The following is a 26,853-nucleotide window of genomic DNA, read 5'->3' on the forward strand; positions in this document are numbered from 1 at the left end:
TCAGACTGTGAGCCTCAAAGAGCAAAGATAAGACAATTCAACAACAACAAAAACCTAATTCGAAAATGGACAAATAAACCGAAAAGACATTTCTCCAAAGAAGATATATAAATGTCCAATAAATAGGTGCATAAAAACATGTTCAGTATCATTAGTCATTAGGGAAAGGCAAATCAAAACTACAATGTGAAACCACTTCACACCCATTAGAAGGGAATGTAAAATGGTGAAAGCTATTGTGAAAACCAGTATGGCAGTTCCTTATAAAATTAAACATAAGAATTGTCTAGCAATTCCATTTTTAGGTGTATGCCCATAGTATTTGAAAGTAGAAACTTGAACAGATTTTTGTATACCATATTCATAGCAGCATTATTCACAACAGCCAAAAGGTAGAAAAACTCAAATGTCCATTGGTAGATGAATAAAAAAATAAACTGTCGCAGATTTGGGACTAAGATTGCAGAATCCCACTTACATAAGATGCCTAGAATAGTTAATTCATAGAAAGAAAGCAGAATATTGGTTATCAGGGGCCGGGGCAGAGAGATAGCTGGAGAGTTATTGTTCAATGGGGATTAGAGTTGCAGTTCGGAATGATGAAAATGTTCCATAAATGAATAATGGTGATGGTTACGCAACAATGTGAATGTACTTAATGCCACTGAGTGGCACATCTAAAAATGGATAATATGGTAAATTTTATGTGACATGTATTGTGCCCCAATAAAAAATTAAAGAAGGCAAGAATAAGGAGACTATTTTATTGCAGTTGGGGTTTGGTTGCTAAGTGGGGAGAGAGACCTACAGGAGGTTGGGGAAAAAAGAAGGGCAACAACCTCTATGCCATGCCTGGCTCTTCCCACATAAGCCCTGGGAAGCCAGAAAAGCCTCACAGCTTACTACTTTCTAGGGTCTGCGTGGGGCATTAGAGAAATGGTCCTGACATTAATCTAGCATCCCTACCTCATATCTTTAATTGCCAACCTCCTTTTTCCTGAGATGTGGGACTTCCAAGAACCCAGAAAATATGTGAGACAATAGATGACCATTGCCCATTGCCAAAATTCTGATGTGAAATGTGAGATATGGCCTTTTCGGGATTGTTCTGTCCCACCCTCCCATGAATAACAGGCACAGAAGTTAGACACTTGCATAGGCAGAGGTCTCCGTCTCTGTCCCTGTCCCCAGGCCAACCTGGAGTAAGGTCAAGAGTGACAGCGATGCTAATCAGAAATGGTAGACCTCCTCCCCATCCCCCTCACTAAGGTTCAGTCCAAGATCCAAGTGCCCCAGGGTGTTTTGACGAAGGATCTCCCAGCCTCGGTGACTGCTGCTCTGGGAGGTGGTCCGGGATAGGGAGGAATTTGGAAGAGCCAGGGAGGCTCTGGCTAGAGTCCCACTCTCAGCCCCAGAGGGCTGTTTCTCAGATGGATGCTCCTGGTCATCCTCCTTGTCTGAGTTCTTGAACGCTTCCACATAGCGAAGCACTCGCAGAGGATTCTGATCATTGTGGTTCTCAACCCTGATGAGGGGAAAGGGGAAAGGACTCAGTCCAGGTGGGGAGAGATGGGCAGGGGACAAGTAGAGGCGAACATTTAGAAAGCAGGGTCAAGAGGGAAGGAGAAAGAAGGGAGCAGAGTTGAAACAGGAAGAGTATCTCGGATCAGGTGAAGGGAGGTCATTGGAGGGCAGGCTAACCTGGGATAGAGATAATCGAGGCTGAGCAATCAGGGCTTGCAGGGTGGTAGGATGCACACAGGGGTGTGTGTGTGTGTGTGTGTGTGTGTTACTAATACATGGGAATGTGAAAGAAAACAGAGCCAACTAATAGATAAGTGTGTCACGAGGATGATGAGATGCAATTCAGGAAGTAAATTTGAGGAGAGAGGAGGATCATGCCAGGAGATGAGGGCAGAATATGAAGGAGGAAGTTAGATCCAAGCCAAAAGTACACTGAAAATGAAGGTCAGCTCAGAACAAGGTGACAGCAAGTCTGGTAACCCATGCTGACGTCTGAGCATGGACACATGCACACAACCTTTTACACGTGGCTGCCCTGAGGTACACACAGCATTCTTCCTACCCCTCCACTTCAGCTCCAGCCCCCTCCCCTAATGCAGGCTCCAGGACACCTGTCGGTCACCCTTGCTTCCGTGGCCTTATACATATCTGCAGTTTTGCATGTGCACACAGTCACTCACCGCAGGAACCAGCGGTCCCCTAGCCCGTACTCGCACCCACAGATCCCGGAGCGAGGCCACAGGCAGCGAGGCAGCTTCCGTTCCAGCATCACTGTGGTGGCCACGACCTGGAAGGAGGCAAGAGGTACAGGAAAAACTCTGAAAGAGCCATGAGGTTCAAAGAGGCACGGAGGCCACTGACAAAGGGAACCAAAGGCAACCAGTGAGATAGGACACTAGAGGTCAGTGGTGAGAACAGCCACCTATTCACCCCACAGCCTGTGCCAGGCACTGTGAAACCAGTTTCACTCATCAAGAAATGAGAGAGGATTTTTTGTGAGTGTTTTGAATAAAATAGTGACCCTTACGTTCCTATTCAGACTCATGGAAAATGAGTCACTCCAAACTAATCTCAATTTGTTTCTCATATAAAAGCCATGGACCAATTATCTTGATTTAAATAAAATGATTAAATAGAATCTCTGTGATCTTGGGGATGAATTGATACTGTTACTGTTCAGGGAATTTTCAGCAAATTAAATATCCATATCTTAAGAAGGAAACGGGTTGATTAATGACTGCAAAGTTGGCAGGGAAATTTCTGGTAGCAAGTCCACCACACGTTCTGTCCTTTGCTCAGCCCTCATTAATTACTTAGATGAAACGTGGAAAACAAGCTTATCAAATATGCCTGTGACACAAAACTGGGAGGGATATGTAATAAGTGGGGCAACAGAAGCAATATAAAATGATATCACTAGGTTGGAATGCTGGTGTAAAATCATTAACAAGAAATTTAAGTAAACCAAATCTAAGGTCCTACATTTACATTTAGGAAGCTTAGATAAGTGAGTCATAGAACAAAGATGTGGGTGTGCCAGCTGATCACAGGCTTAATAAGGGCCATTTGTATATTTACTAAACAACCTGACTCTGCTTTACATGCCCTTAGCATTACGTACAAGTAAGGAAAGTCAAGGTCCCGCTTTGTACCGCATTGCTCCAATCATATTGGGGACTATTCTAGTTTCAAAGGAACCATGATCTATTAGAGCATGAACAAAAGGGTCCAATCAGAATAGATCAGAACCAGGAAGGCTTCCTAATTGAAGGAGTGGCAATCTTCAAAATAGCAAATTATTCACCTCACGTTTTTCTACTCCCTGTCTTCCTCATTACTCCACACTTCTTTCAGTTTGTTAATTGCACCAAGTTCCCTCCTAGCCCAGGACTTCCAGTCATTCTGTGCTCTTACCCTGGATAGCTGTTCTTCTTTGCCTTGAAAGGAATGTTTATTGTTCCTCCTGAGCCATCATGCAGCCCCGTCCTTCCTCAGGTAACAGCACCCAGTTTTCATTTAGGGAATTGCTCCCTCATCACTTTCAGTGCATTGGTTTGAGTGGACTGGGCTTCACACAGTTCCGCTTAATTAATTTATTTTCCCCCAAACCTCCCCTCCACCACCATCACCAACACCTCCACTATCTAGTCCTTGGTCTTTCCTTAGATTCAATGATGTGCCTATGACCCAAATGTGTTCCCATGAGATGGAACATGGAAGGAATTGGCAGAGGGAAAGATGTTCTTTTAAAGCCTACAGTTTTGCCTGGCACCAGGAGCCTCACAGAACACAACATGAGTGGGGCCCTTAGAGCTGCATATTGCAATGCAGGTCCTCATTCTTTTTGGAGTTTGGAGCTTCTAGAAGTGATCTCACAAACACGATGGGAGAGCTTGCCTTAGAAGAGAGGTCAAAAGAGAGTTGAACAGAGGAATGGATGTGATGTATAAGATGTGGATCTGCATTCTGGCCAGATAATTCTAAAGTTAGTTTAATTCTCTAAACTTCTCATTTACGAGGACTAACACATCCTCCTCCCCCTGTTTAAAAATCTAAAAGTCTGTTTGAGTTTGATTTTCTGTCCCTGTAGCCAAGAGTCCTAATTGCTACTAACCTTGACCTGCATCCTTTTCCCTCCTTCCTTTTAACTAGCTAGTTCTTGCTCACCTTTGGGTTCTCATCTTAAATGTTGCTCCCTCAGGAAAGCACGTCTTCACCTCCCAGTTCAATTCCTCTGTTGCATCCTCTTCCTAGCACCTTACATTCTCTATGGCACTTTCGCTGCTGTAATTTTACAGCTTTTTGTGAAGTCATTCACTTCATGCCTGTCTTTCCAACTAAACCGTCAGCTCCGTGAGGGCATAGATGGTATCTGTTGTGTTAATGCTCATGTCCCTAGCTCCTAGATGTTTGCCAACACGTAGCAGGGTCTAAATGATCATCATTAAATGAATGAAAAGTCTAAGGGAAAAATGATGGCTATATTCAAGTATTTGAATGGTGCTTATATGGAAGAATGTGTTCTGTGTTATATGAGAGGGAAAGACTGGGGCCAAAGAATGAAATTTTAAGAAGATAGATTTTAGCTCAATGCAACATGAATGTCTAATAACAAAATCTTTAAAAATATGGGAAAACTCCCTTCCTCCCAAACTCTACCTGAATTTAAAAGATAATAAAGTCCTAATTAGTATTAAAGAAGATATTGAATGACCTTCTGATCAATAAATGATTATTATGTTAAGTAGGAGGTCAACTTGAGGGCCAATGAGGGTCACTTCCAATTCTAATATTTGTCGGTCTATGATGATATAAAGAAAAGTTCATAGAGAAACAGGGATTTATAGAAGCAAATAGAAGATAAGGTCCAAATTGAAAACTGGAATATACCAGAACAAGGTCACTTCTAGTTCCTACTGGACTCCAGGATCACTCCTAGGTCTACTTTTCACCTGTAAGCAACAACCCCACTTCTTGCCACTATCCTCCATTTAATCCTCCTTCTGTCCCTTCCATTTATCCACATGTACCTCAGTTTTATGCAAACCTCTGTTAAGGTGAGAGCCTCATTGAGTTTTTCTGTGACTTTTTTAAGAATGATTCACCATAACATTTTCCACTTTGATTTTTCTCTCCATCCCCTGCCTCTTAGCAAGACTAACACAAATAAACTTACCTGGGCCCTCCAGAGCTCATCCCGCTCCTGGGCCACCCGCCAGTGGGTGTCACCCATCATGGCGATGAACAGGTTGAGCATGAGCAGTGTGGCAATGATGGTGAAGGCGAAGTAGACAACGCTGAACATGAAGGGCAAGTCCACATCGTAGTTGGCAGGAGCATCAATAACAGTGAGAAAAAGCTCGAAGGTGCTGAACAGTGCCATGGGGTAGTCATAGAACTGCCCCAAACTGGTTGGGTCCTCTGTCTGGAAAATGATATAGAACGCTGCTCCGCCCAGGAAGAGACATGGAGATTGGATAATGGAGTTATCACAATAAGCATGGACATGGTTAGCACTTACTCTATCTCTGATATATATGTATATCTAAATACACTTGCACACTTGCACAGATAATTACATACTAATAAACGTAGTTTCCTGTGGAACTGTCTAACCCTAAGATGTCCTATGATTAAGTTCACCACTCTGGGTAATGGTCATGGTAATAGTCATTTAACAACAACAAAATTGTATGTGTGTGCAGTGTGTGTGTTTGTATGGATAATGGATAATAGGTCACCTAACTGGTTTTTACATTTTAGAAAACCAAATACTTAAAAGGCAAGTTATTATAAGAATGCATGGAATCTTCAACAATTTTTAAACAACAGAACACATGAACAGGCTAAAAGAAGAGCCCCTTTTTATCTTGATGGCCTCTAGATAACCCTCCATCACTCTGACATTCCCTGAGTGAACCTGAACCAACATAGGAAACGGATTTCTGCTCAGGGTGGAGCCTACTGGATAGCAGTGAGCGTAATGGAACTTCAGGACAGCACTAGACTGCTTGAAAGCCTCCTCTCTGCATAAGGAGCTGAAGCACAAGGTGATTCTGAGAGCAGAAACAAGGTCTATGATAAAGCATTGCCTCCTTATTTATTTAAGAGAAAAGCAAGTGCAATGACCAAGAAGTGATCATTTAGAGAGCTCTGGATAGAGGACATCTACAGAAAGCCACTCTGCGACCATCACCTCATTTTGTAATCTGTGTTATGTACAGATGTAGATGGCCAAGGAGTGGGAGGAAAGGGTACATAAGGGCGTGGGGTGGAAAACTCCAAACAGGCAGAAAGCCATCATTTTACTCTTTCACATTTCAGATTTTGGTGGGGGTTTTGTTGTTGTTGTTGTTGTTGTTGTTGTTGTTTTGTTGTTGTTGTTGTTGGTCTGTTGTTTTGTGGGAATCCCCATTGAACGGGAAATTCCTAAGGATAGCAATGGAGTCCTCTGCACTGAGTCATTGCTTTTTAGAGATGGGAGGGACTCTTAAAGCTCATCTAGTGACTCTTCTTGTCTAATAGATGATCAGTTGCAGACACTGAGGACTGAATTTGAGCTACTGGCCTTTTGCTTTCAGACCTGGGCCTTCCTCTTTCTGCCCCTCCCTAAGGACTCTCTTCTGTTCCTCCACCCACCCTCTCCTTCCCTCTGGCTCTCCACCTGCCTGTGTTTTCCTGCTGTGCTGTTCCTTTCTTTTGCTCCCTGGCACTTTCACTGGCTGTTCCTTGACTGGGTGCCTGTGTGTCCCTGTTCTCACAGTCTCTCTTCACAACTCTTCTTTTTTGTTTTCTCTGTCATTCTTCAAACTGTCCAACTGTTTTTCTGCATCTCCTGTTTCTAATTCTTTCATATTTTTTCTCAAGTTTAAATGACTACATATAGAAAAAAAGCAAGTTATATGTTGTTGAGTGCTTTATGTTTCCTCTTCTGAATTGTAAACATGGGAGAGTTAAGCATGGCACTATCTCTGTTTGTTCACATGGTTTTCTGAGATCCATGACTGGCCAGTCTTTCCTGTTTAATGCCCTATTCTCACCAAAAGTCTTTTTCTGTCTCTCCTTTAAAGATCTTGCAAGGCAGTTAGTGAACATGAATGTTATTGGCCCTGAACACATGACTTTACCTTCCTAGGCCAACCTGAGTGGCCCCTGGTCTATAAATATGGGTGTGCTTTTAGACTCACCTTCCAACAGGAAAAAAAAAAAAAAAAAAAAAGCAAAATGAAGTGCAAATGAGAACTGAGAGCAAGAATGAGAGTGAACTTTCTGGAGAACTGGATCTGCTGCTCTAGTAGAAGAGGGAATGGTGCCTTACCAGAGGCAAATCCCAAGATAACCACAGCCAACAGCCAGCAGAAACGCATTAGGTCTCCAAAAATCATCTGCAGGAAACAGAGAAGGGAGAAAGGGTGGGATGATTCCTTTTCCACTGCCTCTGAGGAGCTAACGCTAACAGATCAGGAGGCTCCCATAGTTCCACCAGCCCCACTCTACCTCCATCCCTCTGTCTGGGAAGGTCTTGTGCCTGAGGCAGAGGAAGCTTTGGGAAAGCACTGACCTTCTGGATCATGATGGTGAAGGGACCCAGCATCTGGAATCCTCGAGCAAAATACATGACACTGCACCAGCCCAGCACCAGGGCAAAGGACATGGGCACCACCTCCCCATTGGTGTTGGTGAGCCGCATCGCCATGGTCACCAGCACCAGGGAGGCATAGGTGATGCTGGGGGGAGCAGACAGCAGGGAGTGAGAGACAAGCTGGAGCTATTCTAGGTCCCTACAGCACAGTGGTGACTGGGGTGGTACCCACACACTCAGGCTTCGTCTTTACACCTAAAACACACATACAGTTACACCTACAAGTCCACTGGAGAGAAGTCCTTGGAGTGAGAGTGACCCGAGGCCTAGATATCAGAGAGTGAACTGGAGACAGGAAAAGATTCTGGCAAGGAAAGGCAGGGGGCTGGAATGAGGGGATACTCACATGATGACATGGAATGGCCCCCCAAGAATTGTCTGTCCAAAATAGCGAGAGGCACCGACCCTGAAGATGTCTGGGATCTGGGGAAAGGACAGCAAAACAAAAAGACAATGTGGACTGCGGTTCAGTCTGGGCCTTAGATGGGATGGGCTTAGCTTGGACCCCACCTGCACCTCACCTCTAGGAGCAGGATGATCACAGCCCCAGTGACGCTCACCAGCTCCCCCACCAGCCTGATGATATCTTCATGTGTCTCATAGGCCTCCTATGTGAGGAAATTCAGAAGAAGTGCTTTCTGATGGGCAAAGAGTCAAATCCTTTTGTGCAAATGATTGAAAGCTGCTAAAGTCCATCCACAATAAAGGAAAGCTCCCCTTCCCACCAGCATCACCCCACCCCCATTGTACTTGCCATTGTGGGTAACTCTGTGACCAGGACAGGAGTCTATGTATCCAAGGTTTAATAGATGTCACATATGCTAATGTCTTGAGCTACCATCTAGCAAAACCGCCTTTTCTATAGATGCTTGTAAGCAGAAATTTATGATGTATATACTGAGCAGCTGAGAACATATTTCAGAGCATCAAGTGAGCCAACAGGAAGAGGTATTAGTGGCTTGGGATGGTTTCAGCTATGTGGAAAGTCCACCTTTTCCAAACTCATCATGGCTCCCAGTGGGAAGAATACACTGTAAACATATCACAGAATTCAGGTTCCCTCACGGGCCCAAAATCTACTACCTCTAGTGAGACCTTGAACCATTCATGGAAAAATCTCTGAACTTGAGATTTCTCATCTGTAAAATGGAGGCTACAGTGCTTACTTCCCAGAGTCATTGTGAAGCTTACATTAATGATATATTTGCATGAACTTTATAAATCATAAAGCACTATAGATATATTCACTGTGGTTTTATTATGATTTGACATTATAGAAAAGAGCAGAAAAGGGGCTAGAGACACTATGAGGAAGGGTCCCTGCCTATCCTGAGCAGTAGTTGTAGAAGGTACAGTCCAAGGGTCAAGGTGGAATGAAGACCACTCTACTTCAATGCCTGCTACTTCATGGTGAAACTTATGCATTATCACAGATGTAGTGCTAGGATCCTACATTAATTATCCTTATCTTTTTGAAGTTATGAGCTCACTTGAAAACATAATAAAAACTGTATACCTTCTTTCTAGAAAACTGTGTTCACATATAGAGAATTCCCACATGATATTGCACAAATAATTTCAACACATGCAAGCAGCCTTTTGACTTTTGGGAGCTCTGTTGTCCAAGGTCACATCTCCTAATAGTGCACCCAAGAAAGGAGTTGAGAATCCCCTGGGGCCAGCAGGAAAGCTGATGATTTAAGCTGGGGAGAATGTGATCCCTTGTTAGCATAAGGAACAGCAATTATCCCTGCTCTGCTAATCAGCTGGAACCTGTAAGTATCTCTCCAGACGTTACTGCAGCAGCACACTCACCTGTCCAGTGAGAGGCAGCGCTTTTGACATAGGGAACCAAGAGACACTAGGACAGAAGCTTCTGTCTGTGTGTGTGGAGATCTCTGTGGTCTAACAACCTGTGACCAGACATCAGTCAACACTTTTTTTTTTTTTTTTGGCTTAAAAAATTGTATGCTCTGTAAGCTTTTCTGACATGTCTCTCTCTTGAGAAACTAGTAAATTTTATTTTATCATATAATAGAAAATTTCTTTTTTTACTTGCTTCCAAAGAATTTCAGAGTTTTTGTTTTATTTTGTTTGTTTTGTTTTTGTCCTCCCGCTCTAGCAACTATCTTTGAATTCCTTCTCTTCTCTCCTGAAATTCAGTTCATGGACTGTGTTCTTTTTCTTTATTTTAATGTTTCTATAGCATCTGTCTTTTAGTGTAAAACATGCCTACTCCTTCACAGAGTCAGGTAGTGAGTAGGAGGATAAATAACAAATACATTACTTTAGAAACAAAATAACATTAAATATAGAAATAACTACATCTATGCCATATATGTGTCTGTAAAAAATTATTGTTATTTTAAAAATGTTGTGTCTTGCTTCAATATGTCTGAAAAAATGCTACCAATCTTTTCTTGCCTCAAGAAGAAAAGAACTACACGTAAGTTGGCGAGGAGAACTAGGAAGATCAGGGCGTCCCTAGAAGCCAGCCAGGAGTCACAGCAGCCATTCCTTCAGGAGATGAAAATGAAACCCTCTAATGCTGGGGAGAATTTTGGCCACCAAATTCTCCTGCTGGGGCTTCCTCTCACCAGTTCAACAGATTTCTTTACAAGTACACGTTCCCCTGCACAAATTCACTAGGGCGTAATGGAGGTGTTCAGAAACCCCAATTTTTTGCCTCTGCATTACCTGGGATCTGACTGACCTAGAGAAGCTGCCTCCAGCACTCTGTCCCTGGGGTCCTTATCCTTAAACCAGGCTGCAAAGTGCCACAGACTCCTGAGAGCCCCCTTCCTTGCTGTTCTCCAAGACCAGAATACAAACCCTTCTGTAGGGTTTTGTTTGCTTTGTTTTGTAAACTACTGTCTCTGGAAAACAAAAATAATATATGTGTGTAAAAGTTGCAATAGAAATAATGATGATAGTGGGCTTTTAAAGCACTTTGATTTTCTTTAGATTTTCTGGGCAACTCCAGTGTTTCACACTGATATATAACGTTAGCTCTTGCTTTAAAATAGATACTCTTTGCAAAGGTAAGGAAGATTTCAGTATTTCAGAGATGGAAAGGGGCATGAAATTGAAGTGAAAATAGGCTTACCTTTTAATTAACCACCTTGCACCCCTAGAATTAAATCCTAAGCCCAAACTGGTAATGGATGTTTCTTTTAATTTTTAAAATTCTATTCTCTGGAAATTGCATTCAAGACTTTTTTTTTTTTCTAGATTGAGATGCTGATTCACAACTCTCTAGATTTAGGGTCCTTATGAAAACACTGTTTCCTGGTTATGTTTGGCAAAGTAAATTATCAGAGCACCCATTCTCCAGTCCTACTCGTTCAGTTCCCAGTTCTCTCTGACATGTTCTCCTTTTCCTTGGTTAACAGAACTACTGCCTTAGGGCAAACCCATGCCGTCTACCATCTAGTTTACCCTACATCTATTTCCGCTTTTTCAACCCACCCCCCACAATGCTTCTGAATTGATCTTTCTGAAACAGAGATATCATCCTGAGACTTCTCTGTTTAACATCATTGCTAGCTCCCCAATGCCTTCAGAATAGAAATGCAGGAGAGGTGGCAGTGGAGGGTGCTCTTTAATCTTTATCATCATAGAAATTCACTAGATAAGGTCTAGATTTGATTAGCAATTAGAGATAGAAGCATTTGATTCCAGGGATGCAGAGGTGATGCAGGAAGGAAGAGCTAAAAGAAAGAAAAACTGGTTGTCCTCCGTGAGTAAGACATGGGTGAGAAGGAGGGGTTGTCCAGGACGCAGTTGCTCTCTATCAGATCTGCCACTTGATTTGTAAGTCATGAGCACGATGTACCTCATTTTCTTTTAATTAGGAAAGCTCAATGTGAGATAAGAATGTAAAAAATAAAACCAGAGTACCAAACGGGATGTACAAAATCCTCGCTACTATGGCCCCTGCCCTGTGTCCTCATACCCTGTGTGAGCTCCGGCCACATTGAGCTATTGGGGTTCTGGGTTGCTAAGTCGGGACTCTGCGCAGGCTGTGCCACTTTGTCAGAATGCCTTCCTCCACCATGTTGACCTGGCTCATCCTCACCGATGCCTCAAGACTCAGGTCAGGCCAACACTCCTCCTGGGCCTCCTTTCCTGCCCCTCCATGCCCAGGTCATGTGTCTCTCCTGGGACATGTGGAGCTGCTGCGTATTGACAGCCCTCTCTCATCACTCTGAAAGTGTCTGGGTACCCCATGTCTCACCAGTAGTCTTAGAGCTTCCTGAGGGCAGGGATGCCGCCCTCCTACTTTTTATCCACAAATGCACACAATGTGGTAGGCACTCAATTGGTAAGAAAGGAAAGAAGGAAGGAGAAAAAGGAGAGAGGAGACAGCAGGTGCAAGCTGAGCACTGCCTAAGAGATGCAGAAGGGTGGTAAGGAGGACAGGAAGCGGGGATGGAGAGACCTATCTGGAGGCCTAAGAGGAAAAGAATGATAACTAATTGTGCTTTTCTGAAATTTTCAGATTCCTACATCAAGGTCACCTAAGCAGGCTTGGCTAACAATGCACAGAGAAAATACTCCAATCCACCCCTGTAAAAATAAATATCATCTAACAATGACTGGAATTTTTTACTCCACAACATGGCTTGCAATTTAAGGAGCTATCAACAACCAAATCCCCTATGCAGGCTGACATTTATACATCACTGAGAATTGTCCTAATGAGATTTGCTCTCACTTCCCAGCCAGCTGAGTTCATTGCCTTGAAGAGAATGCCCAGAAGGAGTGGGCACAGCAATGCCTGGGGCACTACTGGGTCGTAAGGGCCAGGGATGTACCATGAGGAAAGGATGGGGAACATAGACCACCCCAGTGGGAAGTGGGAAGGCCCCAGAACAAGTTGTCAAGCCCAGCTCTAGACCTTTTTCCTTCCCATGATCCCAGACTTGCGAAGGAATGAAGTTCTCAGAGAAAGCTCTGCTAGCTTTTATGAAGAGCTTCTCCAATTCCCTAACTGGACATGAGTTCCTAACCAGCCCATCAGAATCAAGTGGTAAATCTTTGTCACAACACACATGTCCAGGCCGACCCTGGGTTAATTTGGAGCAAGAACCTGGCATTTTCTTGAAAAGTTCTGTAGGTGTTTTGGACGTGTACCCCAAGTTGAGAACCACTGGGCCATAAAGAGAGAGAGCGATCTGGTTCCCATGTAAGTCAAACTGCCTTCCAAGGGTTAATTTCATGTCCCCGTCTCTGCATTTTCTCAGGGGGATTGGCTTGGGAGATTACCCCTTTCTTCTGAAGAGTCTTCACCCATTCCCACAGAGTTATGACTTGCCTTATATGCCAGTAGGTTAACTCCATCAAAAAATAGTGCCAATCATCAAAACTGGAGAAGAGCCAGTATCTCAGTATGTGGGGGTGGGAATCCTTCTATATCTGATCCCCTCCCACAGCACTTCTCAAGTGCCTCTAATCTTGACAGGGAAAGATGAGATGTGTAAATACAAGTGAGTGTGGCAAGCCCTGGCTAGCCAAGAGAGAAGACTGGGACCTAGCACATCACTCTGGAGGGAGAAATGGCCTTGTCTGGTGTGTAAATGTGAGGATTCTGAAAGGAAGCAGACCTGCAGCCCAATCCCAGTGCTGCCCTTGCTAGCTCAGTGTCTTTGCCAAAGTATTTAAACTCTCTTGACCTCAGATTCACCATCTTTAAAGTGGTGATGATTGTATTTACTTGTTAGGATTTCTACGAAGATTAAATGATAGAATAATGCTTTGTAGGCCGGGCGCGGTGGCTCAAGCCTGTAATCCCAGCACTTTGGGAGGCCGAGACGGGCGGATCACGAGGTCAGGAGATCGAGACCATCCTGGCTAACACGGTGAAACCCCGTCTCTACTAAAAATACAAAAAAAAAAACTAGCCGGGCGAGGTGGCGGGCGCCTGTAGTCCCAGCTACTCAGGAGGCTGAGGCAGGAGAATGGCGTAAACCTGGGAGGTGGAGCTTGCAGTGAGCTGAGATCCGGCCACTGCACTCCAACCTGGGCGACAGAGCGAGACTCCGTCTCAAAAATAAATAAATAAATAAATAAAATAATGCTTTGTCACTCAAAATATGGTCCACAGAATCACAACACTGGCCTCCCCTGGCAGTTTACTGGAAATGCCAAGTCTCAGGTCCCACTCAGCCTTACTGTCAGAATCCACATTTTAATAAGGCCACTTTAATATGTGCTGGGATTACAGGTGTGAGCCACCATTATTTTTTGCTTGCTAAACTGTAATAGCCTCCTGACTGGTCTCCCTATGTCCCTCCTACCACCCCCTACATCTGTTATTCACCATGCAAGTCAGTTCCCCTGTTTAAAATCCTTCTGACTTCCCATTACCCTGGGGATAAAGTGTAAAATCCTCAGCATGGCCTTTAAGACTCTACATAAATTGGGAAGGATCTGTCTGGACAACCTCACCTGGAGGTACCCACCCCAGCTCCCTGTGCTCTGGTGAATCTTCTTTCAGTTCCTAGACTTTGGTGAGGTTATTCCTGCCTTGAGGCCTTTGAATATGCATTCTTTCTGTCTAGAACTCTCTTTTCACGTTGAATTCATACCTAGATCTCAGCTCAGTCATCTTTCTCAGAAGCAGTCTCTGGCCTCCCAGAGGGACCAGGTCCCTGCTATAAGTTGTTTTTTCCCACTCTGTGCTTTTCTCATTATAAGAAAAAAATAACATTGATGCCAACAGTCACAGATTATAATGAAGTATCTATTTGTATGATCATTTGATTAACAAACCAGTCTGTAGACTCCAAGAAAGCAGAGATTATGTGTGTTTTGCTCAGACTATGGTTGTTGAATTTCCATCACCTGAAACAGTTGTTTGGCCTGCATGAAGCTCTCAATAATAGTTTATTTAATTAATGGATTAGCAAAATATTTCTGGGAAAGAGAAAAACAAAGGAGTGCTGAAGAGAATCTTTTTCAAAAGTCAAAAAAGAGATGTGACAAGAAATTTGAACCACCTACTGAACAGTACTCCAGGAATCTAAATGACCAGAGTGGTGGGCCTAGGACTGGAAAGGCAGAGCTGCACTGACCTCAAAGATGGAAGCCAGGGGTTCTCAACCCTGGTAGAACATTTGGCTCACTCAAAGAGTTTCTTAAAAATACTGAGGCCAGAGCCTCAGCTTCAGACATTCTAACTTATTAGGTCTAGGGTGTAGCCTAGTTATTGTACTAGCTTCCTAGGTTTCTAGCGCGCAGCCTGGGTTAAAAATCACAGATCTAGCACGAAGTAAGATTTTCCTAAGGTCAAACAACTATTAAATTTCAGAGTTAGGGCTAAAACCTGAGCTGCTGGACTCTTGGACTTTGAACATTTTACTCACCTGGAAATCTAAGAGAACTAGTACTATAGTTCATGCTGCTCTGTCTAAACCAAGTAGAAATATATGGAGATAGAAGTTAACTCAAATTAATAGAGTTCTGGGAAATCTCTAGTAAAGCAGGACTTTAACGGCTGAGCAACGAGGCACCTTAGAGTCATTAAGATGTCCCCCAAATTGGACAGAAATAAACTAACTCCAGCTTTACAAACATCAGCTTTTGTGTAGTTTTTGTTACCTTATACAGAGGAATTTGTTTTCTCTCATCTGTTCTGACATGGTGATGTTGCACTACTCTCATAAAATCCCAGATATTAAACTAGAAAGGATCTTAGGGGTCCTGGAGCCCAGTGATTTCCACAGATCCCAAGAGATCTGCAGAGGAAGTCCTGAAGTGACTGAGATCCCTGTGACCCCAGAGTTATTAATATAATTGGACAGTAAAGCATTCATTCATCTAAGAAAAAGCTCCACCAGCTAACGAATATGTCAACAATTGCATGCGTCAAATCAAGACACTGTATTTGTGCGTTTTCATTTTTTCTAAGACTTTCAAGTAAGAAAACAGCAGGAAAAAAAGGAATTTCCTATTATTTAACAAATCTGGTGCACTGTGAAAACAGAATCTTTCAAATCATGATGATAAGTTTAGAAGCTTCGGATCTAATCCAAATGGGCTTACTACTGAATAAGAAGAACATAGTCATCCCATAAATCAGGTCCAGGGCTCAAAGCATAGGGACTTTTCACTAGCGTTCTTTGTTATCTAACCCGTTCCAGCAGCATTCTCAATCCTCTTACCCACCCACTTCTCCACCAAGAAAAGAATATCTGAAAGTCCAAAGTCTTCTCTTTGAGCTGAAGTGGCTTTCACTGAAGCAGAAAGCAAAAGGGTAAAAATGCCAAGGTACACGAAGAAAGGCAGAAGAGAGAAAGAAAGAAGGATGGGTCAGATGTTTAGCTATAATTATGCTTCTGAGTCCTGAAGCAAAGGAGGCGATCTTTTAAATATAGAATATCTGGATCAAAGAAATGTGTTTGTACATAACAAGCCCCGTCCCAAAGAGATAGAGACACACAGGAAGGAGATTTTTGGTCATCAGTGGCTCAGCATTGCCCACCTTTTAACCCAGAGTCCTGTCTACATTCAAAATGCAGAAAATCTCCAAGTAAGTTTGAGACAAAGGAAGGTTGGAGAAGACACATCTGAGGATATAGAGCCAGGAGCACTGGAAAAGTCCAGCAATCCCCACCTTATTTGTGTTTTCTCAATTTCTAATTATTCCTCCCTCCACTTGCCATCTCCTAACTGTCCTTATTTCCCTCATGTCTCCATGCCAGGGACAACTTTCGTGCCTAGACTGAGATGTATGGAGCACAACTGCTTCCAGCATCTCTAACACATTCAGGCTTGTCTTCCCCAGGCAGCAAGCCCTACTTGGTGAGAGGCAGTGGATCTGGACACACAACACACTGCATATATATATAGAGAGAGCCTATATATATATAGCCTGTATATATATATATATAGAGAGAGAGAGAGAGAGAGAGGCAATTCTAGATATTGCCTCTCTCTATATATATAGGCAATATATATATATTAGGCTATATATATATCTATATATATATATATATAGGCAATTCTAGAAACAGGAGAGATGGAGTGTCTCTGCCTGTCATGGGGTTCACTGGGGCTCTTTGCCCTGTTCTCTGTGCATACCGCTGTCTTTGGTCTAAACCAACTCAGGGTTTTTGCTTCTTGGCTATAAAAAGTTTATATTCTCTTTCCGACCCAAACTACCCTGCTTCCTAGTCCAGGCTGAGCTATACCTATGACTGCTCTCTCCTGCATTAAGATAAATCTCCAATTACTTAGCTCTCACTTGCTTTGCAAAATCTTTTTCCTGGTCTTTTGCTTTCTGCTACATACCTACATCACCTTCTGTGTATTTTCAGCTCACCAGGACAAAAATTTTAGTAATCCACAAAGAGTCAACCCCCCAAAGGTAGCTATATTTGTTCAATATGTATATTCAGAAGTGCTCATTAGAGTCTACCCTTTGTGTTGCACTAAAAGGAGGGTTTACTTTCTTCAACAGCAGATTTCTGTATTTACTCTGTACATCTAATAAGTCCTCTTCCTCACCCTAGTTTTCCCTTGGCCACCATAACACAGAATGGCAGGCCCACACAATAAATGGAGCCTCAGAGAGTCTTTACTTCAGCCTGATACCCAATCCAGACATCTTTCTGCAGAGTGTCTGAAAGGCAGTCAGACAGCTGACACATTATTCCCATGGGCCCATACAGACAGCACACAGAAGAGGATGCAGGCCAGCAGGGCTGTTTGTGTTGCCCCAACACAACAAAAGACTCAGAAATGGACTTGGAGCACAATTTTCCTCCTTGGAACAATAGAGTTTACCTTGAACATCCCACTACAAAACCCTGATCCTTTTTGTAAATTACCAAAAAAATTCACAAAAGCACAGGCTTACTCATGCCAAGCACGCTTTCAAAGTTTGTGTGAGAAAATCCACAGCTCCCTGGACAAATGCACTTGTGCTCATTAAACCCCATCTCTGGCCTCTTGGTCTCATGTCTAATTTCTACCTGGGTGTTTAGGAGCCTAAACCTGCTGGAACCCAGAAGGTGGCATTGTCCCTGAGCAACACGGCTTCGTTTCCAGCACCATCACCCCATGATGCAATTCCCTTTCATCCCCTTCCAAGGAGAATCACCTGTAGTAGTTTTTGCTGGAGGATGGTGATGTCTCGAGAATGAGTGCGGTTGCCACCACGAAACTTAAGAGGGCGGTAGACGCAGCACGTGGTGAAGCAGATCATGTAGAGCAGGTACAAGGCAGCCAGGATGCAGAAGTACGGCCGGCCATACTTGTTCCACTTGAAGCTCACCAGCTCCTTCACTGGGGTCTGTTCCAGAATTTGGCGAGCCTGGCATGGAAGTAGAGTGAAACTTGGGATGACCAACACAGAAGGATGTTGTTTATCCCACTGGGTACCAGAAGAGGCAGGGCAGCAACCATCATTCATTCAGCTCATCAGTCACTTCTTTGACCAACAACTAGTATATTTCTCGCATATGGCTGGGCCTTGTGCTAGTGATACAGGTAAACGATTATAGCAGTAACCACAAGGCACCATAGCACCAAAGCGGATTTAAAGGATGAGTAGTAGTTAGTTGAGTAAAGGGAGAGTTAGGAAAGATCATACCATAAGGTAGCAGCAGTTGCCAGGTCAGGAAAGTCCGAGAAACCATTGCCCATTTGCAGTTGAGATGTGGTTGGGGAGAGGGGAGAATCTATTGGGAGTGGTAGTCAGAAAGGAAGAAAAGGGCCAGATCATCATGCATTGTAAATGCCAAAGTAGGAAGTTTGTATTTTTGTTTTTTTCTAAATATAACAGAAAGCAACAGAGGAGTTCAAGCAGGGAAGTGGTCAGATTTGCTCTAGAAGTATTGTTGGGCTAGAAAGAAGCAATGGAGGTTACAGGCAGTAGGATGTGGCAGGGTGGGATGGTGCTCTGATATAAGCAGCCAGTGAGATGTTAAAGATACACAGGAGAGGGGATGATGGATGGGAGGAGGCATCTGAGAAATTAGAAAGAGGCAGATTCAAAGCGCAGTAGAGTGATTAGCCATTAACAGCATGAATACCTTTTCTATTGAAGCTGGAGGGGAGAAGAGAGACAGTGGGCAGTTCCCAGACATGCCTGGCAGTGTAGGGCAGGAAGCTGAAGGATCCCCAGTCAGAAAGCCTCTATTTTTGTCCTAAGGCAGAAGTCTAGGTCCCAAGGCAGTAGTCTAGGTCTTCTGAACTACAGCTGAAGGTAGTGAAGGATGTGAAAGGGGGCTAGAAAGGAAGATTTACGGAGGAAAAAAGCAAGTGACCCAAGACATGTATGAAAACTGCTGGAGAATATTGAGAATAGCTTAAATCAAAGACCAAGGATGTGTGGTGGCGATATCCACACAGTGGGATTGTTCTTTCAATACCTAAGAAATCCTGCTCAAGGTGTGTCTGTTTCCAGGGATATTCTCTGAGGAAGATCTCACAAACTGGCCACTCAACTTTTCTTCTATTCATTAGTATTAATAATCATTCATGTTTTCTGGCTCTGTAAAGGTTCCTGGGAAATTCTCACATGGCAGATAAAAAGCAAAAACCATATCTTGGCACTCTCATGGAGTGTCCTGGAACCTGGAAGTATTTTCTCCTCTCTACTGTAGTCTTCAACAAATTTTCCTTTCCCTCACATCACTCAACCCAGCATTGTTGAATGGTCTACATGTTGCTCCCTCTTTAAAAAGTTCCTTTTTTCCTCATCTTCTTGGTGACTCCCAATTCTTCCTTGAAGATCCAGCCCCAGCATTTCCTCTGTGACATCTTCTCTGGTCTATCCAAGCCAAATTAACTCTACCTCAATGTGGCTGTCTGCATGCATGGTACACACAACTATTATGGCATATGTCATACTCTGTTGCAATTATTCAGGGCAGGGACTGAGAATTGAGGAAGCTGATGAACAGGAACTGTGTTGTATTTATTTCTGTATTGTTTGTTTCTTGTGTAGTGCTTGACACACAGCAGGTGTTCAATATGCTTGCATGAGTCCATTCTCACATTACTATAAAGAACTACCTGGCACTGGGTAATTTATAAATAAAAAAGGTTTAATTGGCTCATGGTTCTGCAGGCTGTACAGGTTCTGGAGAGGCCTGAGGAAATGTACAATCAGGAAAAAAGGCCAAGGATAAAGCAGGCACATCCTACATCGCCGAGGCAGGAGGAAGAGAGAGCAGGTGGAGTGCCATGGGCTTTTAAACAACCAGATCTTGTGAAAACTCACTATCACGAGAGCATCAAGAGGGAAGTCTGCCCCCAAGATCCAATCACCTCCCACCAGGCCCCTTCTCCAACACTGCGGATCACAATTCGACATGAAATTTTTGCATTTGGACACAAATGCAAACCATATCAATGCTGAACCAATGAATGAATATGAGGAAACAACTCTTATTTGGAGTTTCTCATCTGAAATGTTAGAACGAGAAAGGTAGGTAGAAGGGACTAGGGCTAAGCAGAGAGACAGGGGATTCAGGAGAGGAGTGTGCATTGGACTTTTCCCCAGGTCCCAGGAGACTATTCTCATCTCCACCTATTATAAGGCTGGGAAGTGCCTTGGGCCCAGGATCTTAGTAAGTGGACAGAATCTGCACAAACACTAAATTCCCTCACATGACAGCCCTGATCCTCCTTGGCATCCATACCTCTCGTTTATCAGAGGAGACCACAAGCTCTAGGAAGGACAGTTCCTCTCCCCAGGAGTCGATCTCTGTGAGGTCGTAGAGAATGGAGGTCAGGGGTCCATATGTCCACTGGATGTGCCTCCGCTTCTGCATCAGGTGCTGGAACATCTGTGAGACCACCAGGATGAGTGAGGGGGCCAACGTGTGAGAAGGTGGTCAAGGGGAACAACTCCATTGCATGGAGCCAGTTGCCCACCCCTTGAGACAGACAGTGGGAATCAACAAACCTCTGCATCTACAAGCTTCCCCTTTTTTGTCATCTTTCCTGCTCCAAAACCCCAGAAAGCTCAGAAAGAAGAAAATAGGCAAAGGAAGCTAGAGCTTTGGGTTACCATAGCACATGCGTTAACGTGAGGTTCTCAAATCCTCTTGAGCCAAGGAACATGAGGCTGAAGATTTCAGTGATGGAATAGGAAGCAAGGGACCACCACCCCTTTGAGTAGTTTGGGGAAAAGAGATTTTAGAGAAAGGTGGATCCTTCACCTCTATTTTTCCCAGGGCCGGAGGTAGGTTGAGGGTCATTAGAAAGACACCTCAGGGATGGGGAGTGTCTCTCACCACAGTGTTACCCTCCACTGCAGCCAGCTTGAAGGGGGTGAGACCCTGGTGATTGGGCACGAGGTCCAGGGGCTGCATGTGGTCCCCATGTCCATCGTAGGACAGCAGCAGGTTGTACATCTGGCAGGCAAAGGTTTTGTTGGGCTGGAGGATGAGGATGTGTAACACTGTGTTTCCTGGGGAGGACACAGGGTATCATGTGGCCACTGGCCTAAAGTCCCTGATGTCCCCATCCCCACCCTGGGGTCTTCCTGAAGGTCCCAGTCCCTCTCTTCACCCGGCCCCTCGCTCCCTGCAGCATCTCAGCTCCCCTCCCCATCCCAGCTCTTACCCAGGGAGTCCTGGGCCCGGATGTCGGCTCCATGCTCAATGAGGAGCCGCACGATCTCCTCGCTGTTCACACAGGCAGCAAAGGACAAAGGGTGCTCCCCTGTGGACACAGAGAGATCCATGGCAGGAGAGTGCAGGATGGCAGGGTGGGGTGGGCAGTCTCCCCCAAGTAATGGCCTCCTCCTCATCCCCCACATCTCAGCTCTAGGCTGAGGGACACTCCTCCAGCAGAACCAGAGGAAGGATGGTTGGGGGAATTGGCTTCTGGCTTAATTAAGCCCTAGAAGGGCTGCCCATCCCAGCTGCCCAACAGTTGGAGCTGAAGGCAGGAACCTCCTGCCCTGGCCTCCCTCTGCCTTGCCCGCCTCTCCAGCCAACCATCCTCCAAGCCCAACCCTGCTCTCACCAAAATAGATGAGGTTGCGGGGACTACGGCAGAAGGCAGTGCCTGTGGCTCTGGCAGAGACACTGGCCCTGTGGGTGAGCAGGGCTCGCACCAGGTTCACGTTCTGGTTCACAACAGCGATGTGCAGTGCAGTCTGACCTGGCCCAGAAACAGCCATCATCAGGGGTCTGCCTCTGTCCCCAGTTCTCTCAGGGACACAGCATCCCCCACCATCCCTCTCAGGACATTCCTGATAGATCTTTGCATAGACTTGTGCCCTGGGCTTGGCAGGGTGGCCTGGGACTGAGAGCAATTTGTCCTTCAGGCTGCCCTGCTCTTTGACCTACCCCTCAGTTATTGGGAGCCAGTAGGGGATTGCTATGAATACAATCGTTCTCGTGTTGCTATGAGAGAAAGAAATTGAGATAGGTCCTACAGGGACTGTGGGAGGATTGAAAGGAAATGCTAAAGGAAGCCACAGATTGGTAAAAGCCAAGACCAGGACCTTTGCATTTCTCCCAACTCAACTGAGCCTGTTCTCCTGACCCTCTATCTCCCCACCCCAACCCATCCTTCAGAAGCCAATTTTAAGAGACAACAGTACACCCTCCATCTCAAAGCTTCTGCCTTGAATTACTGTGTAGCCTCCTTACCTGCAAAAGCCTCACATGTGGTGGGCTCAAAGACCAACTCTGGGGCAGCCTCCATCAGCACCAAGGCCGCCTCCAAGTTGTCATAGAGGGCTGCTATGTGCAGTGCCGTCTCCCCCAGGGCTCCTGGAGTGGAGTAAGACAGAAATGTTAGACACTTTTCAGATTCCCTTGAGGAAGGGGCCTCAGGCTCCAGAGACACCCTCCAAGGCCCCATTTCACAAAGTCGAAGTCTTGGGGAGGAGGGGTAGGTGCTTCTGCTCCCACCTCCATCCCATTAAATCCAGATCCCACCTCTTTGTCGAACGTCACAGGTGCGGTCCAGTAGAAGTTGCCTAAGAACAGACAGGTCATTTTCCTTGGCTGCTCGAAGCAGTGGAGACTCTAGAATCCTGGGGAAAGGTGAACGTGAGTTTGGAAGAGACAGTCAGAGCAGAATGAGGCCAAGGGCAAAGGGGATCTGAGACATTCTTTAAGACCAATGTGACTCACACAGTGTGCAGTGACAAATTGGAAAGAAGTGCCTACTGGACTCGAATGACCGAGGCTGGACTTGGGCAAGGGTCAGCCCCAGGGCCTTCCTTGCAATTCACTTCATGGTGATTCTCCTGTGAGGATGGCCCTTGAAGCTCTGCTGGAGGGGAAGAATTAATAGGAAGACAACCTGTGGTCTGGAAAGAGTGGTGTGAGAGTCTCTGAGAAGAGGACCCTAGGCTTGGCTGAACTCATCTAACCAGAGAAACTGTCTCAGATCCTGGATAGTTGGAGAGAGGGACAGAGGGCACTTCCATCTGCGGTCCCCCTGCTCCTGGGCCTGCTGAGCCTACTGTCTTTAACAAAGGGGAGTCTGGGAGACCAAAACAGAGCGGGAGGAGGGACGGACCGACTGCTAGATCTTTCTTAGGCATTTTGAAATTTGTGAAATGTGTGAGGCACTAAAGTTCTGACTACTCCCTCGGGGTTTTTTTTTTCGTTTTTTTTGTTTTGTTTTGTTTTGTTTTGTTTTTTTGAGGCAGAGTCTTGCTCTGTTGCCCAGGCTGGAGTGCAGTGGTACGATCTCAGCTCACTGCAGCCTCTGTCTCCCAGGTTCAAGCAATTCTCGTGCCTCAGTCTCTCGAGTAGCTGGGATTACAGGCACGCACCACCACGCCCAGCTAATTTTTTGTATTTTTAGTAGAGACAGGGTTTTGCCATGTTGACCAGGCTGATCTCGAACTCCCGAGCTCAGGCAATCCGCCCGTCTCGGCCTCCCAAAGTGCTGAGATTACACTGCGCCCAGCCTCCTCCGGTTATTTAGATACAGATCCCTGCAGGGGGTGGAGAGTTGTGGGGTGAGTTACAGGGTATCTGTTTCTTCTGTGTGATACCCTTAGATGCAAGGGTCTAAACAGCTTGTTTATTTGGGTGTGTCTCAAGGCAAAACAGGTTGAGATATTCATTCTCCAGGACCTCTGTTAATCTTTGTTTCTACCATACCCAGATTTGAATCTAACAAGAGATAAAGCTGAAGCCTCTCCGACTAGACGTATGTATATTGGCCCCAAAGGCAAGCACAGGGTGTGGGGGGAAGAACAGAAAGGACAGGCCGATGAGTGGCTCCTCTGAGGTCCCCACCTCCAAATCCTTCTGTTTCAATAGCCCCAGGAGCCAGAGAGAAAAAGTGTTTTTATTTTATTTATTTATTTATTTTTGAGACAGAGTCTCACTCTATTGCCCAGACTGGAGTGCAGTGGTGTGATCTCAACTCACTGCAACCTCCGCCTCCCAGGTTCAAGCGATTCTCCTGCCTCAGCCTCCCAAGTAGCTGGAACTACAGATTCCCACTACCATGCCTGACTAATTTTTTATTTTTGCTAGAGAGGGGGTTTCACCATGTTGGCCAGGCTAGTCTCGAACTCCTGACCTCAGGTGATCCACCCACCTCAGCCTCCCAAAGTGCTGGGATTACAGGTGTGAGCCACCACACCCAGCCAAAGTGTTTTCATTTAAAGAAGAAGCTTTTAATCTAAAGTTGGGGCCTGGGTTTACCTGTTAGAGCAGTGCTCCTAGGAAGGGCCATTGTGAGGAGTCAGTTCCCTGCCCCTTCTCACCCAGGGAATCAGTCCCAGGGAGCCCAGTGTCCCTGACCAGCCCAGAGTGGTCAGGGCTGAGCTTGCAAACTGACCCCCATCCTGAGGTCACTGCACAAAGAAAGTCCTTGCCTCCCTGGTCCTCTAGCCCCACTGCCCCTCTGCAGAGAGTCCAGATTTGGGCTGGAGTCTCACTTTCTCAGAGACCCAGGGGTCCCACTCTAAAGCAGGAAGGTGAAAATTCCACTGCAGGTATGGGATGGGGAGGTGAGGAAGCAGAGGGCTTGCCGGTATGAGGGCTCAGAGGGACTTGGGACCAGGCCCAACGTAAACCTGCAAATGCAGGACCCCTTGTTCAAAATTATTAAGAATCTGAAGACGAGGACAGCAGGGCATTGAACCAAGCACAGGAATCTTCTGGAGTACAGGGGAGACCTTTGTGACTGCTAATGTCTGCTCACCAACCTCACCCCTCAGGCAGCTCTTGGGCGGGAGGCAAGCCCCAAAACATCTGGAGGCGGAGGCTGCCCATAGGATTCGTCCCTGCCCCAGCTGCTCTTCCTGGGACTGGACCTCAGGGCTAAGCCATGAAATGATTTACCTGCAGGTGTGCTAGCCCTGCCCGAACTGAGAGCTCTCCGGGAGCAGGCACAAGTCTCATTCAATCTTTGTGTCATTGGGACCTAGCACCCCTCTGCACACAGTAGACTCAATAAAAGGCAGATGGACTGAACTCAGAACCCTCCAGTGTCACCTGGGCTGCCCTCCTCAGCTGGTCAGCACCCAGTGTTACCCCAAACAAAGCTCTCCTCCCCTTTCCCACACAATCCACTTTCATTCAAACGAATGGTGTTTCCTCATCGTGCTTCCACCACCCACAGGAGTGCATCCCCTCTCCAGCAGCCTGCTTCTGCCTGCCCTCCCCATCCCACACACCCTGGCTTCTTCCCTCTGGTGCTTTTTGGTCCTCTCACTCCCCCTCGGCTGTCATTCTGCCTCTGTCCTTAGGTCTACCCTCAAGATTTCCCTGGGTGGCCCAAAGTCACGTCCTCCACCACCACTAAAAGGGGCCAGCTGGGATTCCGTCATTGGGTGGCCTGGAAGGAAAGGGTGTGTCCGAGTGGCTGGCACTGAATTCTGGGGTGCTCTATTCGGGAAGCAGGCCCAGGTGGGTCAGAAGGACTGATGACCACGGCGGTAGGGCCACGAATCCTTCTGGGACCTACCTCTTCTGCTGCAGCATATGAAGCTTGTCCAGGTGCTGGTCCCAGTCTTGTTCTCTGACAAGAAAGGAGGGCAGAAGTTTCTGGAGTTGGCTCCTAGGCCCTTCTGCCTTAGATAGAAAACCCCCCATGCTTCTCCTTGCAGGCGCTGGCAGATTATAGAAATGTGGTGAAAGAAACAGGTCAAGGATGACAGCAGCTGAGCAAGAGATGGGGTCTGTTTGGGGCTGGTACTCTGAGTTTATCTCCTGTATGACTTGTGTATACAGCATGCAGCTTGTGGGTGTGTGTGTGCATGCAGTATGTGGGTTGTGAGGTGTGCGTGTATGCACAGTGTGTGGCTATGGTGTGTGTGTGTGTGGGTGTGTGCATGCAGTGTGTGGTTGTGAGGTGGTGTGTCTGCATGCAGTGTGTGGTTGTGAGGTGGTGTGTGTGCATGCAGGTGCGCTGAGGGGACTGAGCGCCCTGCCTGGGGAGAAGTGCTTTTCCTGGAGGGGGAGGAGCTCTTTGCAGAGCTGAGCCCCAGGGCCACAGAACCACCTTGGAAAAGAAAAGGAGGAGGGGAAAGAAGGTTCCTAACTGTGGGCTGGGACGGTTGAGACCCAGAGAAGCTGAGGGGTAGGGCAGAGGAATTCGGAAAAGGGATGGAAGGTGGGTCCACAAACAAGGTGCAAGGTGTGTGGTTAGTTGGATGAAGGAGAGGAGGAAGTAAAGACCTCCAGCTCAAGAGTCAGGCAGAGCCTGGTACAAATCCTGACTCTTATCCCTTACAGTTAGTGAGACTTTGCAGTCTCAGTTCCTAACCTGTGGAATTGGGGTAACAGCTATGCTGCCTCACAGGAGCATCGGTAAAGCACGTGTCACAAGTACTCAATCACTGCTGATCCTCCTTCCACAAGTGGGCTCAAGAGACCCCCCGGGCTTCTTCTCAGAGCTTCCCATTTATGTGTCTTGTCATCTCTGTCCTCAACCCTGCATCTCAAAGGAGGGTTTCTGTCCCCTACTTCCCAGGCCAACCCCTCTCTGTTAGAATTCCTCATGACCGTGACCAGTCAGCTTCCCGGAGCATCACCGAGCAGGCTCTCTTGTCCCTGGGGAGGCAGGCCAGAGGAGCCCCCAGGGGCCCTGAGTTACTATGGAGGTTGAACAGCAGAAACTGGGCAAAGGTAGATGACAAAGAAATCATGATTCCACGTTTGGGACTCTTTCCAGGAATGAAACACCAGGAGGAATGAGTAATGTTGAGTAATTTTATATATTTTATATTATATTTTATATAT

At 45.8% G+C, this 26,853-nt stretch overlaps 1 protein-coding gene across 3 annotated transcripts; it reads right to left on the bottom strand.

The window, feature by feature from the left end:
* Positions 1-750: 750 nt before the first annotated feature.
* On the bottom strand, positions 751-25,986 carry TRPV5 (transient receptor potential cation channel subfamily V member 5). 3 transcript variants are annotated; one of them, XM_015135115.3, is made up of 15 exons: positions 25,577-25,986; positions 22,576-22,673; positions 22,285-22,407; positions 21,653-21,790; positions 21,248-21,346; positions 20,917-21,092; positions 20,320-20,466; positions 17,772-17,984; positions 8,188-8,274; positions 8,013-8,089; positions 7,586-7,751; positions 7,343-7,409; positions 5,201-5,469; positions 2,205-2,311; positions 751-1,525 (listed from the first exon to the last, which is right to left on the bottom strand). In XM_015135115.3, the coding sequence occupies exons 1-15, from the start codon at positions 25,843-25,845 to the stop codon at positions 1,231-1,233; spliced, it is 2,331 nt and encodes a 776-aa protein (XP_014990601.3). In that variant the 5' UTR covers positions 25,846-25,986; the 3' UTR covers positions 751-1,230. The 3 variants fall into 3 exon arrangements, with proteins under 3 accessions (XP_014990601.3, XP_077853731.1, XP_077853730.1); XM_077997605.1 differs by lacking the exon at positions 25,577-25,986 and having other exon boundaries at positions 22,576-22,704; XM_077997604.1 differs by lacking the exon at positions 25,577-25,986 and having other exon boundaries at positions 22,285-22,606.
* Between the last annotated feature and the right edge of the window lie 867 nt (positions 25,987-26,853).

Source organism: Macaca mulatta, chromosome 3, assembly GCF_049350105.2.
Source record: "Macaca mulatta isolate MMU2019108-1 chromosome 3, T2T-MMU8v2.0, whole genome shotgun sequence".
NCBI lineage: Eukaryota > Metazoa > Chordata > Mammalia > Primates > Cercopithecidae > Macaca > Macaca mulatta.